This window comes from Ylistrum balloti, unplaced genomic scaffold (genome assembly GCF_031769215.1).
Source record: "Ylistrum balloti isolate Yb309-2 unplaced genomic scaffold, AGI_CSIRO_Ybal_v1 Utg371318, whole genome shotgun sequence".
In the NCBI taxonomy this organism is placed as follows: domain Eukaryota; kingdom Metazoa; phylum Mollusca; class Bivalvia; order Pectinida; family Pectinidae; genus Ylistrum; species Ylistrum balloti.
In genome coordinates this window covers 190,901-214,707 of record NW_026782703.1, presented here as the reverse complement: position 1 = coordinate 214,707, position 23,807 = coordinate 190,901, and the positions used below count along the sequence as shown (strand labels likewise).

The window sequence follows — 23,807 nt, the reverse complement described above, 5'->3', positions numbered from 1 at the left end:
ATTGAAGAAAAGTTTGAGATCTTAACTTTAGAGTGGATGTGCCAAGGTACATGAAGATACCAATACCTAGTTATATTATAATTAGTCCTGGAGTAGGTCCAAAATAAGGACCTAGAAATTCTATTGTCTACCCCAAATGTTAAGTTAATTAACTTAGCAACAAGTTAATTAACTGGCTTTACTCTAATTCTTAATTTGTATCAAGTACCATTCGCTTTGGAGTCTTTTGTACAATCTGGTCAACAATGTCCTGGAAATTTGCCTCAATAGGATTTTCCACAGTCGCCTCCCATGTTTCCGGTTCAGAATATACACTTGCATGTGACATGTTTTGGAAAGTATCAGATATGTGAAAATTATGATATGGGTTTAATCGTCCTGCTGTCTCCATTGTATGATTTGTGATGGACAACTAAATTTGGGATTGGATCTTTTCTAAACTACAATTATAATAGTATAGTTTTTCATATTCTACTTGACACCGTCTCCCTTGTGACCTTTAGTTGACCTTTGACCCCTTTGAGAAAGGATTTCCGTTCTGTTCCCCTGACCTAGACACATCGGGAATCTTTAAAATGGTAGTTACTAGTCCATGCTTAACACTTTGGATATGGTAGTGCAACAACTGGTTTACCTATTGCCAGTACAATGTGATCGGGCTGGTTGTTTCACTGGGTGTTCAGCGTAGAAGCACTATAAACTTGGCACTAGTTTCACATCACAACAAGACTTATATGAAGAGTGTGAGAAAGATGATGTCCAGGGATGAGGGGAACAACTGACAGACATTTTTATAGTTCCTATCACAAGGGCATGGATATGACAGCATGATATCAATGTGTTCATATTAAACTCACAATGGCCGAACCCGTCATTGTGCATCCATTGTAATTCTAACGACAAGAAATGAGCACAAAGTGCCTGTATCATTAAATGATTTTAGTATGTCATGGCTTCGGGGACAGAACTAGTCTTGTCCACTTGAACAGATGCTCAACCAGAAGGATCAGGAAGAACAAATGTCTACTGTTCTAGACGTATTTATTTCTCTATGATTTCCACAGACATCTTTGGGAGTATAGCATCAGTTACGAGTCCTAGAAAGACACAGTTTAATTAATTTCACAGACATCTTTGGGAGTATAGCATCAGTTACGAGTCCTAGAAAGACACAGTTTAATTAATTTCACAGACATCTTTGGGAGTATAGCATCAGTTACGAGTCCTAGAAAGACACAGTTTAATTAATTTCACAGACATCTTTGGGAGTATAGCATCAGTAACGAGTCCTAGAAAGACGCTGCTTAATCCATTTTTTTGCACCATATGTGGTATTGGAAGGTGCTTTTAACCTGTTTATTTTGAAAAATTCTTAAGAAAAGAGATTTTTATAAAAGTAAAAGTGTATCTTCCATTAAATAGGGCAGTAGGTATGATTATTACATGCTACTTGTATCAACATAATCATTGATGTACTGCTAGATAACAATATATACAGATAACACAAGATACAATCTCTAATGGATTTTGTTTATTTACGAAAATGCATCACGGGCATTCTTGCACAGAGACGGTGCCATCTCTCATTTACTTCAACAGCTACACAGGTACAGGTACTAGACTAATATAGAAGGCGCTCTGATAGAATCGAACACGCCAGTAGTTGTACAATAATATATCACTTGTAGTGATACAATAACCAGGAGCATATACCTTTGTGTAAGAGGATAAACTGTAAACAGAAATTTCGTTCATGAAATGTAACGACAAGACCCACAAGTCATACATATACAAAAGTAAAAATCTGAATGTCCCTAATACAATGGCATTGAATCAAAATACCAAAATTTTTTTTAAACAAACCTTGAGTTGGTTGTAATTCAGTAGATTTTATCTCCGTTTCGGTAAAATGCTAATATGACTGTACAACTACGGCAATTGGTAATGTAATAAACACTACACATTTGATAAATTACATTAAGGAGGTATGCAACCAAAACTTTTCAAACATGTTCTCTTGTAGAATTCTACAATTAAATCTTAAATGGTAAATGTCATTAAGGAGGTATGCTACCAAACATTTCAAACATGTTTGTTTTTTTTATAAAATTATCAAACTACCAAAATTTGATAACTGTCAACATATTTCAAAATCCAACTTAAATTCTATATACATATTCTATATCTTACCAAATCATTGAAAGTGTTTCTTAAGACAAGTGATGATGGTATAGCGAGATTATGTTGTCGTACATGGCTTACATTGAAATACATGTCCAAGGAAGGTAGCATATCATCTTAACAGATTTATCAAGTAGATCTGTTTACTACAGTTACCAACAAAGAAAACCATTTTTGTACTTAAACCATAAAGAATAATATTAAGAATTTATGTGATATTTTCATATTTGAAATATATTGTTATGGACTTGAGCCATAAGTCTTTACAAAAGAATAATTTGTAGTTGTAAATATTTGTATAAAGCATCAGAAACAAAATATACGCATACAAAAGAATAAATTAGAAAGACATACCTATACATTGCAATTGCTTGCTTGTGAAGAAAGCATTAAAAGCTCGTAATATACATTATGCATGTAAAATAATACCAAAATCGTCAAAACATGTCAGACAACGACATACTTGGCATAATTACGTAATACTATGCAGAAAAGTGCATCGTTTACATATGTATCATTGTATCCTGAAAATCACATGACAATCACTCTTCGTTCAGTAAAGGATACTGTCAATCAGGATAGTGTACAGCTGAGTACATGTGTACTACACACTCTTCCACTCTCATTGCGATTGTCTTCACATTGTCCAAAAGATGTTATGTTCACCATTGTATACCAAGTTAAAATGAACTCTGTGTACTATTTTCTAGGTTAAAATGTGTAGTAATAATGAATGGAGCCAGAAAATATTCTCTTTTTACTTTTCAAAATATTGATGTATAAGGTTTCCAACGATTACCTGTAAAGTTAAATGATTTGCAAACACTTTTCCAATATACATTTGTAAATTTCCTTGTGCCAATAGCATAAGTACGTATTTCGAATTCATCATAACAGATTGAAAATAGATCTTTCGAGTAAACAGTACTGAATTATCACTAGTAACCGATATCCCGCCAGTAGAACGCATAACAAAACTAATAATACAAATATCAACACTGACAGACCAGACAAAATGCATTTATGTAAATATATTAATTATGACTTAAAATCTCATCTTGAATATCTTCTTAGTAAAATTTCAAAACATGGAAGGAAAAAAGATTAATATCGGATAGTTTTGTAAAATATTGCAAAAAAAAAAACCATCTGGAGCAGAAAAATTAATATAAAGCTACACTAGTAATTAGCACCCTGCAACATACATTCATAAAACAATACGGATGATTGATGATGAAGGGTGTTACGTGATGAAATGCACATTGAGTTACATGCATGATCTACCATACGCAATATACGCATTTCATACAAATGAGTTATTTCATTGTTCTTTCAATTAGCCAGCTGATTATTGATTAAATATTATTCACACTTGAGATACGAGTAATATCTAAAATCTCCATCAGTTGAGTCACGTCTCCAGCAGTGATCCTCTCTGTTGAGTCACATTTCCAACAATAATCGTCTTTGTTGAACGAAGTCTCCAAAAGCAATTGTCTCTGTTGAGTCATATCTCCAACAGCGGTTGTCTCTCTTGAGTGACATCTTTAACAGCGATTGTCTCTGTTGCATCTTGTTTCCAACGGTGATCATCTCTGTTGAGTCATGTCTCCAAAAGTGATTGTCTCTGTTGGGTCATATCTTCAACATTGACCATCTCTGTTGAGTCACATTTTCAATGGCAAATGTCTCTATTGAGTCATATCTCCAACAGCGATTGTATCTGTTGAGTGACATTTCAGCTGCGATCATTTCTATTGAGTCAAATCCCCAACAGTAATCGTCACTGTTGACATAAGCTATTTAAATTTACATAGTGTCATAGCTGATACATATGTGGAACCAAATTAACTCTATCTTTTCAACCACACAAAGAAATCTAAATGTTCATATGAAAAAAATGTTCTCTGCACGGAAACATTGAGTATTCATATTAAAATATTCAGTCATAAAACGGCAGATATCACTACAACAGTTATATCTTGTAAAATGTAATTGTATTACATTTGATTCAATTAGATTTCTTGACATAAAGACCCATGTGTTTCATAATATTGTACATACACAAACATCTCTTTTGATTGTTCAATAAACCTTAGCATGAAAATCCACTGTTGCTACATAAAAACCATAAATCTTTATGGTAAATGTCCAAGCAAAAATATCACAAATATAAGCGTTGCGTCAATAACATAAATACATATAAAATCATTTAATGTAAGGGTGATTTCTCAACATTTAAAACTGAGATGTTGTTTTATTTTAAGAATAGGTACACAAAATATTGTCCAAATATTCAAAGTTTACATATACATTCAAGTTATGTAATACACAGACAGTGTAGCCGTTAAGCAATACAACTCTGTTACTACTCCCGATTCGCATATTCTCAACTAACTATTCACAAAACTGTTGCATTCATTGAAGTGCAACACTATATTTGTCATCTAACCAGGGGTGGCGTAACCAGATGTTAATTCTGGTGTCTGATTGGGGTTGTGTGGAAGGAAGTAGAGGAACCCCTGCAGATACAGAATAAGGTAATGAAAATATTCAAATTTACAGTATATTAATTCATTTTTCTCCTTCAAGGGAAGTTTTAATATTGATTTAAATATCCAATATTTTATTAGCATTTTAAGTTTTCCCCAATACACATACTTTTGGCAGCTACGTTATTGAGTTACAGAAATATAACACTGATAGAAGTGGGTTGTCACGCTGAATTTCAACATTACTACCGCCACATATGGAACCTTTACGTTTTTGGTTACAATCATATGAATGCCATGGACCTACACCATCCATATATTTTTACAAAAATAAATCTGAATAAACTAAAAGCCACTGTTGTTGGTAGTGCTCCCATATCTCATTACAATACTGTAATCAATAATTTGTTTTGCTGTTTGGTTTGGAAATGGAAAATCATCCAGATAAAATTGATAAAGATATGGCTTTAAGCTTCCTTACAACTGTTATACATTGTTTGATGGTAGTGTGTCTGTAAACCTGTATGTTATTTTACAGAACTGTAATTTATATAGTGATTCAACTGAAATTTATTTTAAAACATCAAACTAAGCAATACTGGTTGACATGTTATCTGAAGGCAAAGATGTAAGAATATAATACTGGCTATGTTGCACATACACACAAATTTCGTTCACTAAGTGTGCCACACTTGTACCATTGATGTAGAACTATGTGTTGGCTGACATTGCCTTACGAACTTGTAACTTATGTTGATGTCACAGTAAAAAGACACGACATTCCACAGTAACAACATCAGTGGCTGAAGCTGTAATGATGGTTCCTATCATACAAATTGTCATTATACAACAGTTTCTGATTCATTGTACTGCTTCGTTTTCCTCCTCCCGTTCATCACCCCAGTTTCGAGGTGCACCACCACGCTTATTCATGATTTCCCTTTTCCATGCTGGTAATGAAGCGTCTTCCTCCTCCATCATTTTTTCTTCTGCTATCTGTTGTCTCTTCTCTTCCTTCCTTCTCTGCTCTTCTTCCTTTTGCTGCAAATACACAGATCAACAAATTAAATTTTTGCCGATGTCATATCCAGTCTCGTACCTCACTGGCAGAAACTACCTGCACCAAATCTTCAACAATATCTCTGAAAATTAGGATCAAATTAAAGCCGACACATTAACTGTCAACATTTCAAGAATAATCTTTTGCTTTGTTTTTTGTTTTGAAGATTCATATAAAGTGGACTCATCTGGTTGTAATTCACAGCATATCAAACATGTACATTGTTGTTGGAATAATCCCAAACAGATATGATAAAGTTTGATAAAAAGGCAATTTCATTTCCATGCAAAGCAAATTGTAGCTTTGATTAGATTTTTGAGGTTGTTATTTCTGCATTTTTTGCCTACATTTATCTTCATCACATTTCTATAGAGAAACATGAAAATGAAATACATCATCCCGGTGGTAGGTCTCCTGTCCAGATATCTGTGATTCCTTTACCAGAAAAATAAAACTAGGCACACTTGCATCAATGCATTGTTCAGGGACAGAATTCTTTCCATACTGAAAGAAATTACTTTACTCTGACATCTGAGAGAGCCAATCTGAGCAAATACTCATGGACATTGACAAAAATAACATAATTCCTGACTATGACTAAAGTTGAAAATTGTTTTTCTTGTAGATCTAGTTGACACTGTTTACGATCTCATCATGCTGCTGTCGAATAGACAGTTTGATCGTTTTTTTTTTTTTTTATTATTATTTTCTCCCTTCTATTTCAGAGAGGTACAATAAGCCAACAATATGCCAGGCACTGTAGCTAAAATAACTTTTCCTTTTTCTTTCTGCCGTTTCAGAGAGGTACAAAAATATAAATAAAAATAACTACAAAAATAAAGTAATGATCTCATCACTCTGCCTTCAAAAATGAAGTTTGGCCATTTTCCTTTTTCTTTCTGCCGTTTCAGAGAGGTACAATAAGCCAACAATATGCCAGGCACTGTAGCTAAAATAACTACAAAAATAAAATAAAGTAATGATCTCATCACTCTGCCTTCAAAAATGAAGTTTGACAGTTTTTCTTCCTGCTAATTCTGAGAAGTATGATAAGCCAGTGATTACGCTAGGCATTGAAGGTAAAATAACCACGACACACAAAGCTTCAAGTGTAAACGCGGGGGAAACAAAGCACATCGACAAAAGTCCATAATTAAACTAAGACAATGAAAGACATGAATATCCCTGCTCCAATGTAGAAATATCATAGTTGGACAAATTTGTAGTCGTCAAATGTGTCCTCTGATCTTCAGCCTTGACCGATGACAACCTTAGAATAGTAAAACAAAATTTTGGGAGAATACAAACTGTAGATTACTGACATTTCAAGGATATGTATTTAGATACAAGTGCACAAAGATTTATCAGTTGTAGGAAGTTAAGAATAATATGAGATTTTTTCCCCACTCTTTTTATTTCTAAAATCTGATGTGACATTGTGATATCAAATCATACCAACCAAAACCTGTAACCAGTGGAAGATAAGATTTGTTTAAACACATGAATGTTCATACAGGAGAGGTTCGACACATGAAATTGTATATCCAAAACCATGTGCCACTCCAGTGAATACAACATGAAGAGCAAAACAAAAAAAGAATTCCATTTGAAAACTTCATTAATTTAAATAATAAGTAAAATAAATAGATTAAATGTGAAATGTATACACACAAATGTATAACAAATTATAATGATAAAACAATAGTAATCTGACCGCTGTGAACCTTGAGTATTTGTTTAGCTATTTTCCGTTAAAAAATCTTGTGATGAAAAAGTGCTTTGTTCAGACCAAACAGACAAATTTATTCCAATGCTTGAAAAATAAAATAAAACAATCTGAAAAGTTCTTTAACTAATCTGTTAGTTTATCATTTTGGGAAAGCAATACTTAGCATTGTTGGTTTATATTTCAATTTTATGAACAAATACTCAAGGGAAAGCTGTAAAAGTAAAGAAACATGCAAGTGCTGATGTAATAAGCATTGGGTATGTTATAGAGAGTTGTTTGTGGCAGTACTGGGACACGAGCTTTAATGATATGTCTTACAATACCACCAGGTGAGATAAGTGACGTCCTTTTCTCCTTTACCTGATGACAAATAAAGGAGGAAAGCAGGTAAGGTAAGGAAGATTTTGTATCAGGTATATATAACTTCTTTATCTTACTTAATATGCATAGCGAACATGTTATGAATATGCATAACTTAATAATTTTACTGTGAATATTCATTACTTGAAAAATAATTATGGATTATACTTGAATAAATATTTACCATTTAACATAAAGAACTACATTCAAATATGTTTTCATTCAATGCATAATTTCAAGATTAGCAATGGTTAGTATATTAGCATCAAAATGCTTGTTATTTCTAAATATATGTAATTAACATGCTTTAAGGACTAGACGTGTTTTAATTCAATCACAGACCACTTAAAATCCAATAATTGTATTCCAAAAACTTGAGTATATGGTGTGAAGTTTATAGGAACTAAAACAGGGGCCTCTACTTCTGATTAAACATTACTACTGTCTTTACCCGCAACAAAAATAACAGTTATGGTAATATAACCAGTGTTACCCGTCACCGCGCAACAAAAATAACAGTTATGGTAATATAACCAGTGTTACCCGTCACCGCGCAACAAAAATAACAGTTATGGTAATATAACCAGTGTTACCCGTCACCGCGCAACAAAAATAACAGTTATGGAAATATACCCAATGTTACCCGTATATTTGTGAGTACATCTTTTATATAATATTGCATAATACAATGTTTTGTGTTTTATGAATATACCGGTGTGATTGGAGGTTGAGCGGGACTGATGGTTTGTGAACTAGGCTCTACGGCCTTCACCTCCTTTTCCGGTGATGTAACGATAGGCTTCACCTCTTTAACCTAGAGATGAATAAAGGTAAGAATCATCTAAAAGAAGGTAAATCACTTATTCAACACCGCCACCTGTGGTTATACATCTTGTAACAAATTGTCTTCACTTGATCCTTCACCAAAGATTCTCATGTAAATATATAATGTTTAAGTAAGAACAGTTCAGGATTTTCGTAGTTAAATGATCTTGTTTCATAACCTTAAACCTGATTTTTTCAATTATCTAAATTTTTGATATTGTAGTAACATAAAGGTTTACAGATACTAAGTATATAATTTAGTATTCCACAGATACATGTTTTAATAAAGTACCGGAGTGACAGGCTGTTGTTCAGGACTGATCTTTGCATTTGTTCTTTCCAAAATCTCCGCATCGGAGAGAATCCGAATCTTCTTTTTCTCTTTTGCCTGGTGATGAATAAAGTATAACACTTGCATGCATGTGGACGTCAGCTGACAATTTCACCATCAGACTGTACAGGTGCACAGTATCAATTTTTCAAGAAGACTAAAGACATACATAATATCAAATTGAATTGTTCATTGTGAAGTGCAGGTGTAATTCTTGACAAGTGTTGAATGGATGCTATGTGTTGTGATGTGAATAGAGGTCTAATAAGGATGAGGTAACAAAACCGCATGGGCGAAACACTCGTTGGACAGAATTCCTATATGAACAGGGTAAAATATCACAATGTAGGACAACCTTTCACTGGATAAACTCTACATGTCGGGGACTCATCACCTTCACACAGGTACAAAGTCACAGGTAGGAAATACTTATGGAATTTCTTGCTATGTTACTATGAGAAGAAATTGTAAAAGGACTAAAGGTGAACATATTGTAGAACAAAACTGTGGTATATCTTTTATAAACTTATTTAAAACAAACTGAAAATTATGGAAAATAAACAATGAATTATGAGCTGGCCCAAATTTCCCAAAGCATGAAGAAAGGAACAATTTGTATTTTCACATCTTCTCAACTTTAATGTATTTATTATCATACTTCTTTTTCACTCAGATTTACAAATGGCGTATATTATGTTTTGTCCTAGACCCAATCAGACAATTGCTGGTAGAGATAAATCATCCATCTATGTGGGATTATTGTAGAACAAACATTACGATATTAAATTATATTGAAATAAAGTGACTTTTACTCTCATTTATTATTTGTCTAATTTTCAATATAAAACTGAAACAATAGTGTAAAGATAATAAAATGACAAGGGGACATGTCCCTTTAAATGTAGCTGTAAGGGAAAAATTGCCACATCAGAAAATGGTCGGTGAAAATCAAAGGAGGGACAGAGTTAGTAAAACAAGACATGCTTACTTTTCTTCTTCGTTCTTCTTGCTCCTGAAAAACAAGACGATCACATATGTCTGTTAGTTCATGCCAAACTCTACTTATTAATGAATTATTCTAATTCACCATCATCAGAATTTCTATAAGACATTCACAATTATTCAGGTAATATAGAGTGTTAGATACAAACATCACGATTAACGCCACATGTCAACACAATTTTTCTTTATAACACTGTTAGTATTTAAGTGATATCAAAAATTCTAGTTTCCTGCAGCATTCAGTTGCTATTAAACACAGACAAACAAATTACATTTAGCACAAATTAAGAGAAAATGCTGCTGACAAAAATTTACTTTTTACAACAAAGATAAAGAATATCATTCATATTTTGTAACTGTATAGATATTCAACATTTAATGTTGTCAAATTATTAAGTCTCCCTGTTGACTTCAATATTTTTGGTCCCTAGTATCAATGACGAGTCCTAGAAGGACGAAAACAGTAAAACTAAAGTATTAATTATTCGGGTATGCTGTTCTAAATATAGATTTGCATGGAAAAGCGCTATGTTCACTTATGTCTCTTGAAAAATATGACAAAACTCTAACATATGTCAACAAAAACTAGCTATAACATCTTACAAAGCATTGTACAGTTTTCACTCAAATCGAAACATTTTTGAAATGGGAAGAATCTTGGTTTGGGCTGATCTTTCAATTTTTCAATATTCCAAATACTGTGATTTAATGGATATAAGAAAAAGTCCTAGCTTGCTCTTTTAAAGAAAATTCAAAGATCAAGTAATATGTATCTTTTTGTTTGTATAGGTAAGATCCAAGTATCAAAAAACCCCACATAACATATAAACTATGTTCTTTTAATGAACTGAATATATTACAATATTCCCTCAAAAGTCAACTTAACCCCTTAACTGTTCCAACCTTTTTTTTTATTCACTTTCAGATGTTACACAATTACAACTTTTATCTTTAATAAAAAACAAAACTAAACAAACAAAACAAAAGGATGCAATCATGCAAATACATTTTGCAAATATCACTCCTTTCACGCACAAAATCAAAGTTTAACTCTTAAAATGGTGCTGCCATTGTAGTGACATTCAAGACCTTTCTTTTCATGTGGGGAAGTTTTAACAGAGCAGATCACAAACATATCTTGTATAACGAAAAGGTGACACTGTGAGTTGTTGATTGAAAAGGCCATGAATAATATAAAGGATTTGCCAAAGTGGTACAGTCAAAGTATGTTTGATTATGGAGGTAAATGAACTAAATGATTTAGAATCCACAAGACAATGAGTCTAAAACACTTCTCACTTCTGGATGAATGGATGTTGTAATGAAAGTTTCTGTTTTGATGGTTCAAATTTTTTTCCCACTATCAAACCCTGAATTACAAAGAATGTACTTTTCATATTATTAATCAAACTATGGTTGTATACATATCTGTTTTGTGCACTTTTATTCTATTTTTCTGAAAAATAAACCCCCTTGATAAATCCTGTCTCATTACAAGCTAAATATGTAATATTGATATCATTAATTTCCACGGTGTGGTATGTATACATGACATAGGTTTTTCAGCTGCAGTTCAACATTTGATAACCTGACTATATAAGACAATACACTTTTAACAGCTTGATGATGTGACAGTTGAACGTGAAAGATGTGCCGATAAAACATGAAGACAGTAAGAAAGAGAAGATAATGGTAAACAGAAATGATTGTTGACAAAATGATACAAACGGAAAATATGGTTAAAGGAATAGAGGATTTGATGACAAAAACACACATGATGGAAGAAAATGAAAGAGCAGGATGAAAGAGACATGAAATGACAATATATCATATTGAAGTATGTCACTATCTAGATTGTATTTCAGATGCTTGTACTCAATATTGTCATATATAGGTCATGCTTTAAAAGCAATAATGGTCATAAGCAAACGATGCAAAACATGCTTTATCAGTTGTCATCAGAATTAAGTCAGAATTCACTAACATCGACAGTCATCAGAAAGTTTGTTCTGGGTGATGTGTGACTAGTATATGTCATGCTTTACAAGCTTGGACAGTCATCAGAAAGCTTGTTCTGGGTGATGTGTGACCAGTATGTCATGCTTTACAAGCTTGGACAGTCATCAGAAAGCTTGTTCTGGGTGATGTGTGACTAGTATATCATGCTTTACAAGTTTGGACAGTCATCAGTAAACTTGTTCTGGGTGATGTTTGACTAGTATGTCATGCTTTACAAGTGTGGACAGTCATCAGAAAGCTTGTTCTGGGTGATATGTGACCAGTATGTCATGTTTTACAAGCTTGGACAGTCATCAGAAAGCTTGTTTTGGGTGATGTGTGACCAGTATGTCATGCTTTACAAGTGTGGACAGTCATCAGAAAGCTTGTTCTGGGTGATATGTGACCAGTATAAGTCATGCTTTACAAGTTTGGCCAGTCATCAGAAAGCTTGTTCTGGGTGATGTGTGACCAGTATGTCATGCTTTACAAGTGTGGACAGTCATCAGAAAGCTTGTTCTGGGTGATATGTGACCAGTATGTCATGTTTTACAAGCTTGGACAGTCATCAGAAAGCTTGTTTTGGGTGATGTGTGACCAGTATGTCATGCTTTACAAGTTTGGACAGTCATCAGTAAACTTGGTTTGGGTGATGTGTGACCAGTATGTCATGCTTTACAAGCTTGGACAGTCATCAGAAAGCTTGTTCTGGGTGATATGTGACCAGTATGTCATGCTTTACAAGCTTGGACAGTCAGCTGGGATGAATATAGTCAGAAACACAAAGTTGCAGATATCTAGTGAGAAAGGTGTGATAGAGTGGAAAAGGCGGAAGATACATTATATTCCTCGACAAAGTCTTACCCTGATCGCCTGATGAAGAAACAAACCAAAAATAACAGTTAATGTTAGATATGAAATCATGTTAAAAACAGAGGATGAAAACGACTGAACAATAGATAAAATGTATATTTTTTTAATTATTGATCATATTTGATGTAATATGGTAACATCTCTCCAGGAGAATTTCTAACTTTTCACGGGAAGGCCAGCTTTATTTTCGACCAACTCCAATATACAACATTGATTCTGCCGAGGGAAGATTTTGTGTACTATTGGGCAGGGTGTTCAATTTCACAAAGGGGCAATGGTAATGTCACGGGAGCAGAAATATTTCTGATATACGATTTTATGACAGCATTGATATAAAATGAGGACACTAGAAATAATCACATCAAATATGAAACTACAGTTATGTTACATTACAAAATAAACCACTTAAAACTGTGTTAGTTATTCATTTTCATGATAAACTTCGGGGAAGGGTGTGGGAATGGGGATGGGTGGGTGGGGGGGGGGGGGGGGGGGGGGGGTGGGAATGGGGTGGGGTGGGGTGGGATGGGAATGGGGGGGGGGGGGGGGGGTTGGAGGGGAAGGGGGTGTTATGGAACATACTTTAAGAAGCAGTAAAGAAATGTATACTATGAATTGAAATCTTCATTGATTGGAAAAAAATGGCTGGCACTGATACAAACTTTCAGTGATGACACAAAACAAAGAATGATTTTCTAGATGAATAATACACCTGAACAGGTGAAGGACACCTAGGACTAAACATGCTTTTAAAATGAGTTGAAACAACAGATATATATACGTACTGCATTTGTTTTCATTTCATCCTCTTCTCTTTTAGCCTTTTCTTTTTCGATTAATAATTTTCTTTTCCAATCTGGTACATTTTTCCATTTTTCTTCTTCAGCTTTCCGCCTCCTCATCTCAGTCTGGAAAGGGAAATTAATATTGAAGGAAAATCAATACATTGATGATGATGAACTCCAAACCAAAGCATGTTTGTCAGCTTCAAATAAAATATTTTCTTTTTTTACAGCTTTGACATGATTCCATTAAAAATCCAGTCAAGATGAAACCTCAGCTTGGTTATATTATCACTTTTGAAGTATGAATTTTCACTCACTATTACAACATCAAACTTTAGTTTGACTGCAGGTTTGATTGCAGGTAGGTTTGATTGCAGGTTTGACTGCAGGTTTGATTGCAGGTAGGTTTGATTGCAGGTTTGACTGCAGGTTTGATTGCAGGTAGGTTTGATTGCAGGTTTGACTGCAGGTTTGATTGCAGGTAGGTTTGATTGCAGGTTTGATTGCAGGTAGGTTTGATTGCAGGTTTGATTGCAGGTAGGTTTGATTGCAGGTAGGTTTGACTGCAGGTTTGATTGCAGGTAGGTTTGACTGCAGGTAGGTTTGATTGCAGGTAGGTTTGATTGCAGGTTTGATTGCAGGTAGGTGGCAAGTAATTTCAAGCTTACATGATACAGACATCAATTGTGCTGTAAACAGGGATACATTTACCAGGTTATATTTTTGTTACTTGGATCAAAATTATTTTTTTTCCTCATTGTTATATTCAACCTTAAATACCTACAAATAATCATTTCTGTTGTAGTAGCAAACATTCACCTATCTTCTATTGGTCTAATGGGAAAGAATTGAAATAAGGCAAAAATTTCCTTTGTATACAGTATTTCTCTGTCGTTGAGTAAGTTTATCAATAGATTGGAACAAATGTTGAAATAGGGAAAGGAAAGAAGATAATGCTTCACAGTGTACTGTGGAATAATTGATAAAATCTATCTGATTTTTTAATCTTTGATGCAGACTTCAACAAAACCTTGAATTATGTATAACATCAAGTCTAATGGTTGGTTGGTTTATTAGGTAACAACTTGTTTTCCTGAATTGTCTTATAGCTTCACCAATCACACAACAGTAACTTCCTCCCTGAACTGCTAATGATCTGGTATCTCATTACTTATTCATTGGGCTGACAACAGTTTTATGGTGCCTGACTCTAACATGCGAGAGTGTATCTCCAGGGAGATAACTCTCACGCCATCTGTTGCTGTATTCTCAAGACCTTGAGATTGTAATGACTGTAGCTTTACTACAGCTTTTAAGGTCTGTCTTGTGATAACCTCTTCTACAATGTAAAAGGGAGTTTACATGGAAATCCAAGGCATGTTGAGACCTGGATTTATTTATCTATTTTTAGAACCTGATGTAGGTTATAGATATTGTCATTTCATCCTATGTACTGGAAGTTTCCAACTTGCATCACAACCGTTCATATCTTCTCTCATAAGCTAATTTTTCTTGTATGTCTCCATTTTCAATGTCTGGCCCCAAAAGAGATGTTTTTTCTTCAATTTATATTCCATAATCTATGATTGTGTTTGCGGTTTCATTTTTGAGCTCATTTATTTAAATTATCATGAAGTGTTTCAGTTTATCAGGGAACGACTTCTCAGATTATGATAGAGAACTAATGACAAGAAACTGTTTGTAGTTTCAGTCTTTTCTTGATGAGAAACTTACCAAATATTCCTCTAACTTTTCTCTGTTCTTCTTTTCCACCATGTCTTTCTTCCAGTTAGGTATTGAAGAATTGATTGGGGTATAACCTGGAATTTGGCTGAAGTCTGTAAATTAAAAACATATCATATTTACATGTTTTATTGTATTGAGATACAGTTGAATAGAATATAAGGAATATTTCAAGAAACTAATTATATTAGAAATTTGCTTTCATGCATAATGATATAAAAGAGCGTTTATAGATGTGTACACATATAAAGTCACAAGAAAACTGGACACTTCCAGCATCACATAGAAAACTGGACACCATCATTGTCACAGAGATAAAACCCTGAGAAGAAAGCCTGAGGACCAACACATGACCTCTGACTCGAGAGAGCTTATTACAGGACAACATACCAAGAGTTCAAACAAATGACCTGTGACTTAAGAGAGCTTATTACAGGACAACATACCAAGAGTTCAAACAAATGACCTGTGACTTAAGAGAGCTTATTACAGGACAACATACCAAGAGTTCAAACAAATGACCTGTGACTTAAGAGAGCTTATTACAGGACAACATACCAAGAGTTCAAACAAATGACCTGTGACTTAAGAGAGCTTATTACAGGAGAGTTCAAACAAATGACTTGACTTAAGAGAGCTTACAGGACAACATACCAAGAGTTCAAACAAATGACCTGTGACTTAAGAGAGCTTATTACAGGACAACATACCAAGAGTTCAAACAAATGACCTGTGACTTAAGAGAGCTTATTACAGGACAACATACCAAGAGAGAGCTTATTACAGGACAACATACCAAGAGTTCAAACAAATGACCTGACCTGAGACTTATTACAGGACAACATAAGAGAGCTTATTACAGGACAACATACCAAGAGTTCTTAAACAAACAAATGACCTGTGACTTAAGAGAGCTTATTACAGGACAACATACCAAGAGAGAGCTTATTACAGGACAACATACCAAGAGTTCAAACAAATGACCTGTGACTTAAGAGAGCTTATTACAGGACAACATACCAAGAGTTCAAACAAATGACCTGTGACTTAAGAGAGCTTATTACAGGACAACATACCAAGAGTTCAAACAAATGACCTGTGACTTAAGAGAGCTTATTAACAACATGACCTTCAAACAAATGACCTGTGAGAGAGCTTACCTTGACTTAAGAGAGCTTATTACAGGACAACATACCAAGAGTTCAAACACATGACCTCTGACTCGAGAGAGCTTATTACAGGACAATGGCCTACTTTTTCAGCATTTCTTCATGAACCGCAATAGATATGAGTTGACCTATTACCAGACAAAGTCTCTTTGCTTATGAGACCATGTGTTGTCTGGATACTTATAACTTACCTATTTCATCCAAGTCTATCTCCATGCTGGAAAGACTGGAGTTGCTACCTATAAAAAACAAGAAATGAAAACGGGATAAAATAATTTAATCGAACTGTTTAACAGTTCAAAGTAATGATTCTGTTGCCACTTACAAGATTTCTGTTTTGGTTCATTTTTGTAAATGTCAGATGGTACAGTGAAAATATCATAAGCATGTTTGTAGATAGAAAGCTGATGATGTAATCAGGTAAATTAAACATTACATACAATTTATATGGTAAACTAGAAAAATGTCTGCAGGACATGAATACAAAAATCAATTTGATCAATTTACACAAGTTATTGAATGTGGCCTTTGACCCTTGAACATTAACCAATGAAACCTTGATAAATAGAATTTGATATCAGGATATAATGGGATTGATATGAACCAAATCTTTTGACACACAAACCTTATATGTCCCACATAAATTGGAGATGGGGAATAAAAAAAACCCTGAGATAATAGATGTGTAAGAAGCAAATTGATTAGAATTTGTCAGGACTGGAGAAGAAAAGGCAAAAATCCTCCATTTGTTTACAGCTATTGTAAACACTTTACATCAATTTTTCAACATGTGTGTACAGAAATAACACATCCATCCCATACCTCCAAACATATCTTTCTGTTGATAAAGAATTTAAATTGGAAATAAATTAAGACATCTATGAAAAAAAAGTTGACAATTCCTAGAGAGAAGGTATGTATCTGGTGCATGTCTGGGCCATTGACTACTACACTGATTTTATCTGTGTGTTGTTACATGTGGGCAGGTTACACCACATTCCTGTGATGGAGGCCTACATGCCTGTACAATACAGATCTCTCTTCCCTACTCTAAGATTATAAGTGAGCTGATACAGACAGACCTCTTCACTACAGACTTGTGGTTACCTCTTCAAATGGGAAGTACATTTCTTTCTTACATATCTGCAGTATGAAAAGGGCATCTTATCAGAAGAACTATGACTCCAGTTGTTACCAGGCTCAGCATAAACTAATGTTACAGGGATCTCGATCCAGATTCACGAATCTCCCTTCACTTAAGGAATTTTTCCTCACTCAAAATTCCCAATAGGAAAGCATTTCATAATTTAAGAAAATTTCCTTGAATTTATGTTTTTCCTGAACTCATGTACTGCTTTTCTATGATAGTAAAGATTTCCTTATGCTTAGGGAAATTCATGAAAATGGGGCCAGGTGTCTTTTTGTAGATAGCCTCACTGTTTTAGCAGTCATTTTCTAGTAGTAAAATTATTCAAATAGGACTTTTGCAGGGAATTCGCATAATGAAACTTTTCCAAAGTATATACATAGATAGTAATGATGAAATTTAATTAAGATCCTATTCTACAACAAAATTCAATTCTTCTTTGTATGTGATTATGATGTCAATTATAGTAGAACAAAATACTCATGCATTCTCCACAATTAATAAGGACTGTTGTTTGACAATTTCCTTTCAGTAATAATTACCATAACTTCAGTATGCTTTAGCACGTAAATACAGTACCCGCATCCTCTTTGTAGCCCAAAAGCGAAAGACTAAAAAATCCCACCCTCCTGACAGTCTGGTGAACCATTACTGAAGTTAGCACCCTAAAGTTATGGTAAGTATTGCATCATGAAAATTAGTTTTAAAAAAAATCAAAATTACAAAAAAACCCGTTAAATTTCTATATAATGATAACCTAGACTTGAGAACACAAAAACATAAACTTATTCTCATACAATGTTCCACAATGTTCTACAATGTAGCTGACATTTCTAAATGGTAGAAAGTTTCATTAAAATCGCTAATGAATTAAAAGCCACTAGATTGATAACATTGAGAGTAGAACAAGAAGAACATTTGCATTTTTCACTTTGGCATCAAAAGTCGCATTTCCCGGTCTTGTAGTAATGAGTGTAAATGCAAAATCTAACGTAACATTAGTAATTGTTGAAGCAGTCTGCGACCAAACACAACATGTTATCATCCTGACTGCTACCATTGTTAGGGCCTGCACTTTGGATTTTATCAGCATCCGTTTGAAGTCTGAGGAGTGTTGAAATTGTACAGTGTGCAAACATGTACCATACACACCTCAGATAACCCCACAATCCAACTTTGAAATTGGAATCCCTTTAATGGAAATGATCTCATCAGCAACCATCTTAAAATGTCATCCCATGTTTGATTTGATACTATAACTATGAAACCAATCCCTCTTTATTTTAAATATTTCTTTTAAAAGTCATAAAAATAATGAACCATGCAGTAAATTCAAGCAGAGGATAGTACTCATGGTCATATCTGATTGAAAAAACCCACTGACAAGTGATTATGCTATGTTCAAATAATCCCTCAAAATTTCTAAAATTTTCTACTACTACCATTACTGTTACTACTACCATTACTGCTACTACTACCATTACTGTTACTACTACCATTACTGCTACTACTACCATTACTGTTACTACTACCATTACTGCTACTACTACCATTACTGCTACTACTACCATTACTGTTACTACTACCATTACTGTTACTACTACCATTACTGTTACTACTACCATTACTGTTACTACTACCATTACTGTTACTACTACCATTACTGCTACTACTACCATTACTGTTACTACTACCATTACTGTTACTACTACCATTACTGTTACTACTACCATTACTGTTACTACTACCATTACTGCTACTACTACCATTACTGCTACTACTACCATTACTGCTACTACTACCATTACTGCTACTACTACCATTACTGCTACTACTACCATTACTGCTACTACTACCATTACTGTTACTACTACCATTACTGTTACTACTACCATTACTGCTACTGCTACTACTACCATTACTGTTACTACTACCATTACTGTTACTACTACCATTACTGCTACTACTACCATTACTGTTACTACTACCATTACTGTTACTACTACCATTACTGCTACTACTACCATTACTGTTACTACTAAATACTCCTTGTTTGAAACTTCAGTCAGAGATACCCAAGAGATCAGAGCTATATCATGGTCTCTGTATATAGTAAAGAATCTGAGGACAATAAAGGGCCAGTCTTTATAAGATCACCATTGAAGACAAACATGTAAGGCAGTCATATATAATTATATACCTTTCCTTAAAATAGTATTAAAAACATGCGAGTCTGTTTTTACAGACATTTTCAATCAGAAATATGATTGATTTTTGGGGGTTTTCATGCAATGAAATTAGATCAAATTGGCTTCAGTTCTGTTTTTTAAAATTCATTATAGACCCCTCTACTTCAGAAAACTTGCTACTATGGTTAAAAATAAGTAAAGAACATGGGTGTAAGGCACTTCCAGAGGTGAATAACATTGTTGGTAAAATTAGTGATATCCTATGTATATTGATGTGGTACACGTGCTACTGATTATAAAGATCATCATTAATCCCTGTACTCTTTAATGGAGATTTCATATCATTGGTTCTTCTATATCTACAGGCTCCATCAAAGTTACAGCAACATATTCTATCTCTATGGAAACCAAGCATCAGAGTCTGATGCACACGACTGATCCGTGGTCAGGAAGCTGGAAATTCTGTTGGCAGTTGGTGGAAAAATTCTCAAAGTTTTAAACAATAATTATCATTATGATCTATTAGTGAAACTGCTGTGTGGAACCATGTCAATCTATAATGAGGATGATTCCGGATCGCCACCACATTTTGAGTTGTACTTAAAATATATCTAAATATTTGCAGCTCATTAGATTTAAAAAACATTGAATCCTGACTATATTACAGACATTACCACACTACATTGTTTTTTGTTTCTTCATCTATGTTTCTCCAAAAAAACAATTCTGGCAGTTTTCAGACACCTTGTGTCCACAAATATTGTGTGGAATACCTCTTCACTTAATGTATTTTGATGTTTTGAAAAACACCATATGATGTTGCTATGGTAACTTGGTGAGACGTATAGATCTAAACACTGAAGCACATTATTTAATTATACATGTTTCCACTTTACCCTCTCTGTTTTATCTCAAGCATTTAGGAGGAGATAGATTGAAAACAAAATGCACATAGATACATGTTAAAAAAGTATATATACACACCAGAAAAAGGTCATATAAAGGTCATCAGCTCTGTGACACATAACACTTCCACTCTACTGCAAAAGTTTCACATCCTTCTAAGTTCTTATTCTCATCTAGTTTGACCTATTTGATACCAAAATCTCCTTCATCATACATATAGAAATCTAGTATGTGATATGAAATACTGTAATCTTAATGGGTATGTGAGAAAACTTCTCTAACAGTCATTCTGACAAAGGAGTTATTTTTACATGAAGTACCAAGTAAATCTTAAGTTTACAGATATGATAATGCATGCATGTTATGTAAAGGTCATGCAAAGGTCATCTGCACATGTGCAAGATCACATGTTAAACCTGAAGGTCATCGGTAAATCTTCTACTAGTTCTTCTATTGTGAGGCCGAACAGTTTATTTTTTCTCTCGAAACATGTCATCCAGATTTCAGTAAGTTGATCACAATAACATTAAAAACAGCACCTGCATACATTAAACTTTTCAAAGATGATATACCTTCAAGCAACCTTGATGAATTCACTGCATCCAAAACCCTCCAGCAAGAACACAGGTTTATCTCCCATCACCTCCCTAGCTTTGTTAAATATTAACAGTTTCAAGGGAATCGTCAAGTACACACAATTGTTGAGTACATAAAATTTTGTATTTCAGATAACCCATCCTACCTTGGTCCTTGTTGCTCTGTGAATTCCCCATTTTGTGGTAGTTAGACTTGCTCAGGACAAACTGTTTTGGTATTTTTTTGTCTTTATTTCTACACTAGCACACACACGTAGCATCAAAGTACGTGTGTTTTTACTCCATACACATATTTTTCTACTTTACTAAAGTGACGATATCAGCATGCAGTACATATGAGGGTCGTTCTAATGCTTCCTAGCTAAATACTGGTATTAAACAGAGATTTTTCGATGATAAAAGCCTTCTTTTCATTACTGTGTGTGTACACAGCAAAGGATCTCTAAGACTCTGCTGAGATATGCCATCCACTAATAATTAAAAAAGTTTTTCAGTGAATAACTTCACTACTTATTTGTACACATATCAGTGTGACTCAGCACTTTCTGATTCCTCCAGTCTCCTTGCCATTTACATCACAAACACATCAAACTTATTCCTCCAGCCCCTTTGCCATTTACATTACAAACACATCAAACTTATTCCTTCAGCCTCCTTACTATTTACATCACAAATACATCAAATTTAATTCTGGCTTATAATGTTTATACTCTATATTGGATCTCCTGTCTGGAAAAGAGGTGTTTAAATAAACACAATCAGATCAACAGCCATCAGTGGTCAGTTAAACAAAGTTATTTGTATGACGAGTATATTAACACCTAACCAATCAAGGTGAAGGTGGACATCCACATACCAAAATTTAAACTAGATGTTGAAACAAAAGAAAAAAATCAAAATTGAAAAATTTATTTTAGCTTAAAATTATCCTACAACAAACCTCAGAGATCAACACATAGCCTCTGACACAAAATCAGAGGGTAGGCTGAAGTCTAGGGCAAACACATAGACTTTGACACAAAATCAGAGGGTGGGCTTAAGTCTAGGGCAAACACATAGCGTTTGACACAAAATCAGGGGGTGGGCTTAAGTCTAGGGCAAACACATAGACTTTGACACAAAATCAGAGGGTGGGCTTATGGAAAGTCAAAGCGATATATACGTTTCTCAAGTAGGTAATATATACATAAGGCCTTCCTATATCAGGCACGGAGGCCATGTCAGTCGTCTAGCTATTAATCATTATATCGCTGAATCTTAGAGCTGGTATTGATATACACAGTCATGTAAACGACCAATGAAAGAAATCTAAAGGAATCACGTTCTGCACCCCCTCGTCATAAAACTAGTGTATCAGTAAACTGGAAGAGAATCTGGCATCAACATCAACTAATCAGAATTACCCAGTGACAGGACAAGGAATTTGGCCAACATCATTGACATTAATAAATGACACATAAAAGAAAAAGTAACAGCAAGAGGCCAGAATGTTTAGGAATATAAAACTAGAACAGTAATCTCTATGATTCTTAGTGTATAGAGACATAAGAGTAGAATCCTGGTCGTGGCACCATTAATTAAGGTCAGAATGTTCCACCCTTGTACACTCCCCCAACAGTTGTGTAATGTTATGATAAAGTGATAGAAGAACAAATTAGTCCCAACATAGCTTTAGTAGGAAGTGCCAGAACATACTGTACAGTGTATAGAAACGCCAACCACTATTAACAGCTAAACTGCGAAATACTCTCCTTCTTGATACAATACCTGGATGTTGTATGTGTAGACATAAATGCTAACAGTTTTTTTTTTTTGTGTTAAGAAAGATGATGTTTACGTCAATATTCTAAAAATGTACTCTCTAAGTGTATGTTATACACACTATGTAATGCTAAGATAACACATGTATACAAATATATATTGATAGCTTTTAAAAAACATTGTATTGTTCCCAATGACACATGTTTGGAAAGTACTCCAAAACGTTTTGCGTTGTTCACATGTATGTATATTGGTATGTTCTGGAAAATTCTGCCGACATGAAGCACTCTAGAAGCAAATACCTGCACACGTATCTACAATAATCTGGGGCTAAATGTGATCATCTGGGGAACCAAGATTTTTCTGTAATTGTTACATATTGAAACGTATTTAAGTAAGCATTTGGGATTGAACTAAATTCATGTGCTTGGCCTATATCACAGGGACAGAGGTCTTCTTTATAGAATCGTATCTAAGGTATTAAGATGTCCCTGTGGTGTACTCTCTGGAACTCGGTAAATTGGTTAGTGTTGTAAATGACGTAAATCACGCACCTGACAGGGAAAACTTCTTGTGTATATTGTACTGATATATATCAGCTCATACCAAATCCTGGCAACAAGGACATATCCTGCTACAAAATAGTCTGTATTTTTTCAA

The 23,807-nt window shown here is 34.2% G+C and overlaps 1 protein-coding gene across 5 annotated transcripts in view; it reads right to left on the bottom strand.

Annotated features, from left to right (window-relative positions):
• Positions 1–1,516: 1,516 nt before the first annotated feature.
• Positions 1,517–23,807, bottom strand: part of LOC132561980 (atrophin-1-like) — a 95,457-nt gene continuing 73,166 nt past the window's right edge. For 2 of the 5 annotated variants that reach the window (XM_060226701.1, XM_060226702.1), the window contains exons 7-11: positions 16,740–16,787; positions 15,371–15,474; positions 13,637–13,759; positions 9,967–9,990; positions 1,517–5,714 (exon numbers count right to left, since the gene is read on the bottom strand). In XM_060226701.1, the coding sequence (XP_060082684.1) occupies positions 5,535–5,714; positions 9,967–9,990; positions 13,637–13,759; positions 15,371–15,474; positions 16,740–16,787 (479 nt within the window). In that variant the 3' untranslated portion in view covers positions 1,517–5,534. Of the gene's footprint in view, positions 5,715–7,785; positions 7,823–9,966; positions 9,991–12,842; positions 12,852–13,636; positions 13,760–15,370; positions 15,475–16,739; positions 16,788–23,807 lie in introns of all 5 variants that reach the window. The other 3 variants (XM_060226705.1, XM_060226706.1, XM_060226703.1) reach the window with 3 other exon arrangements.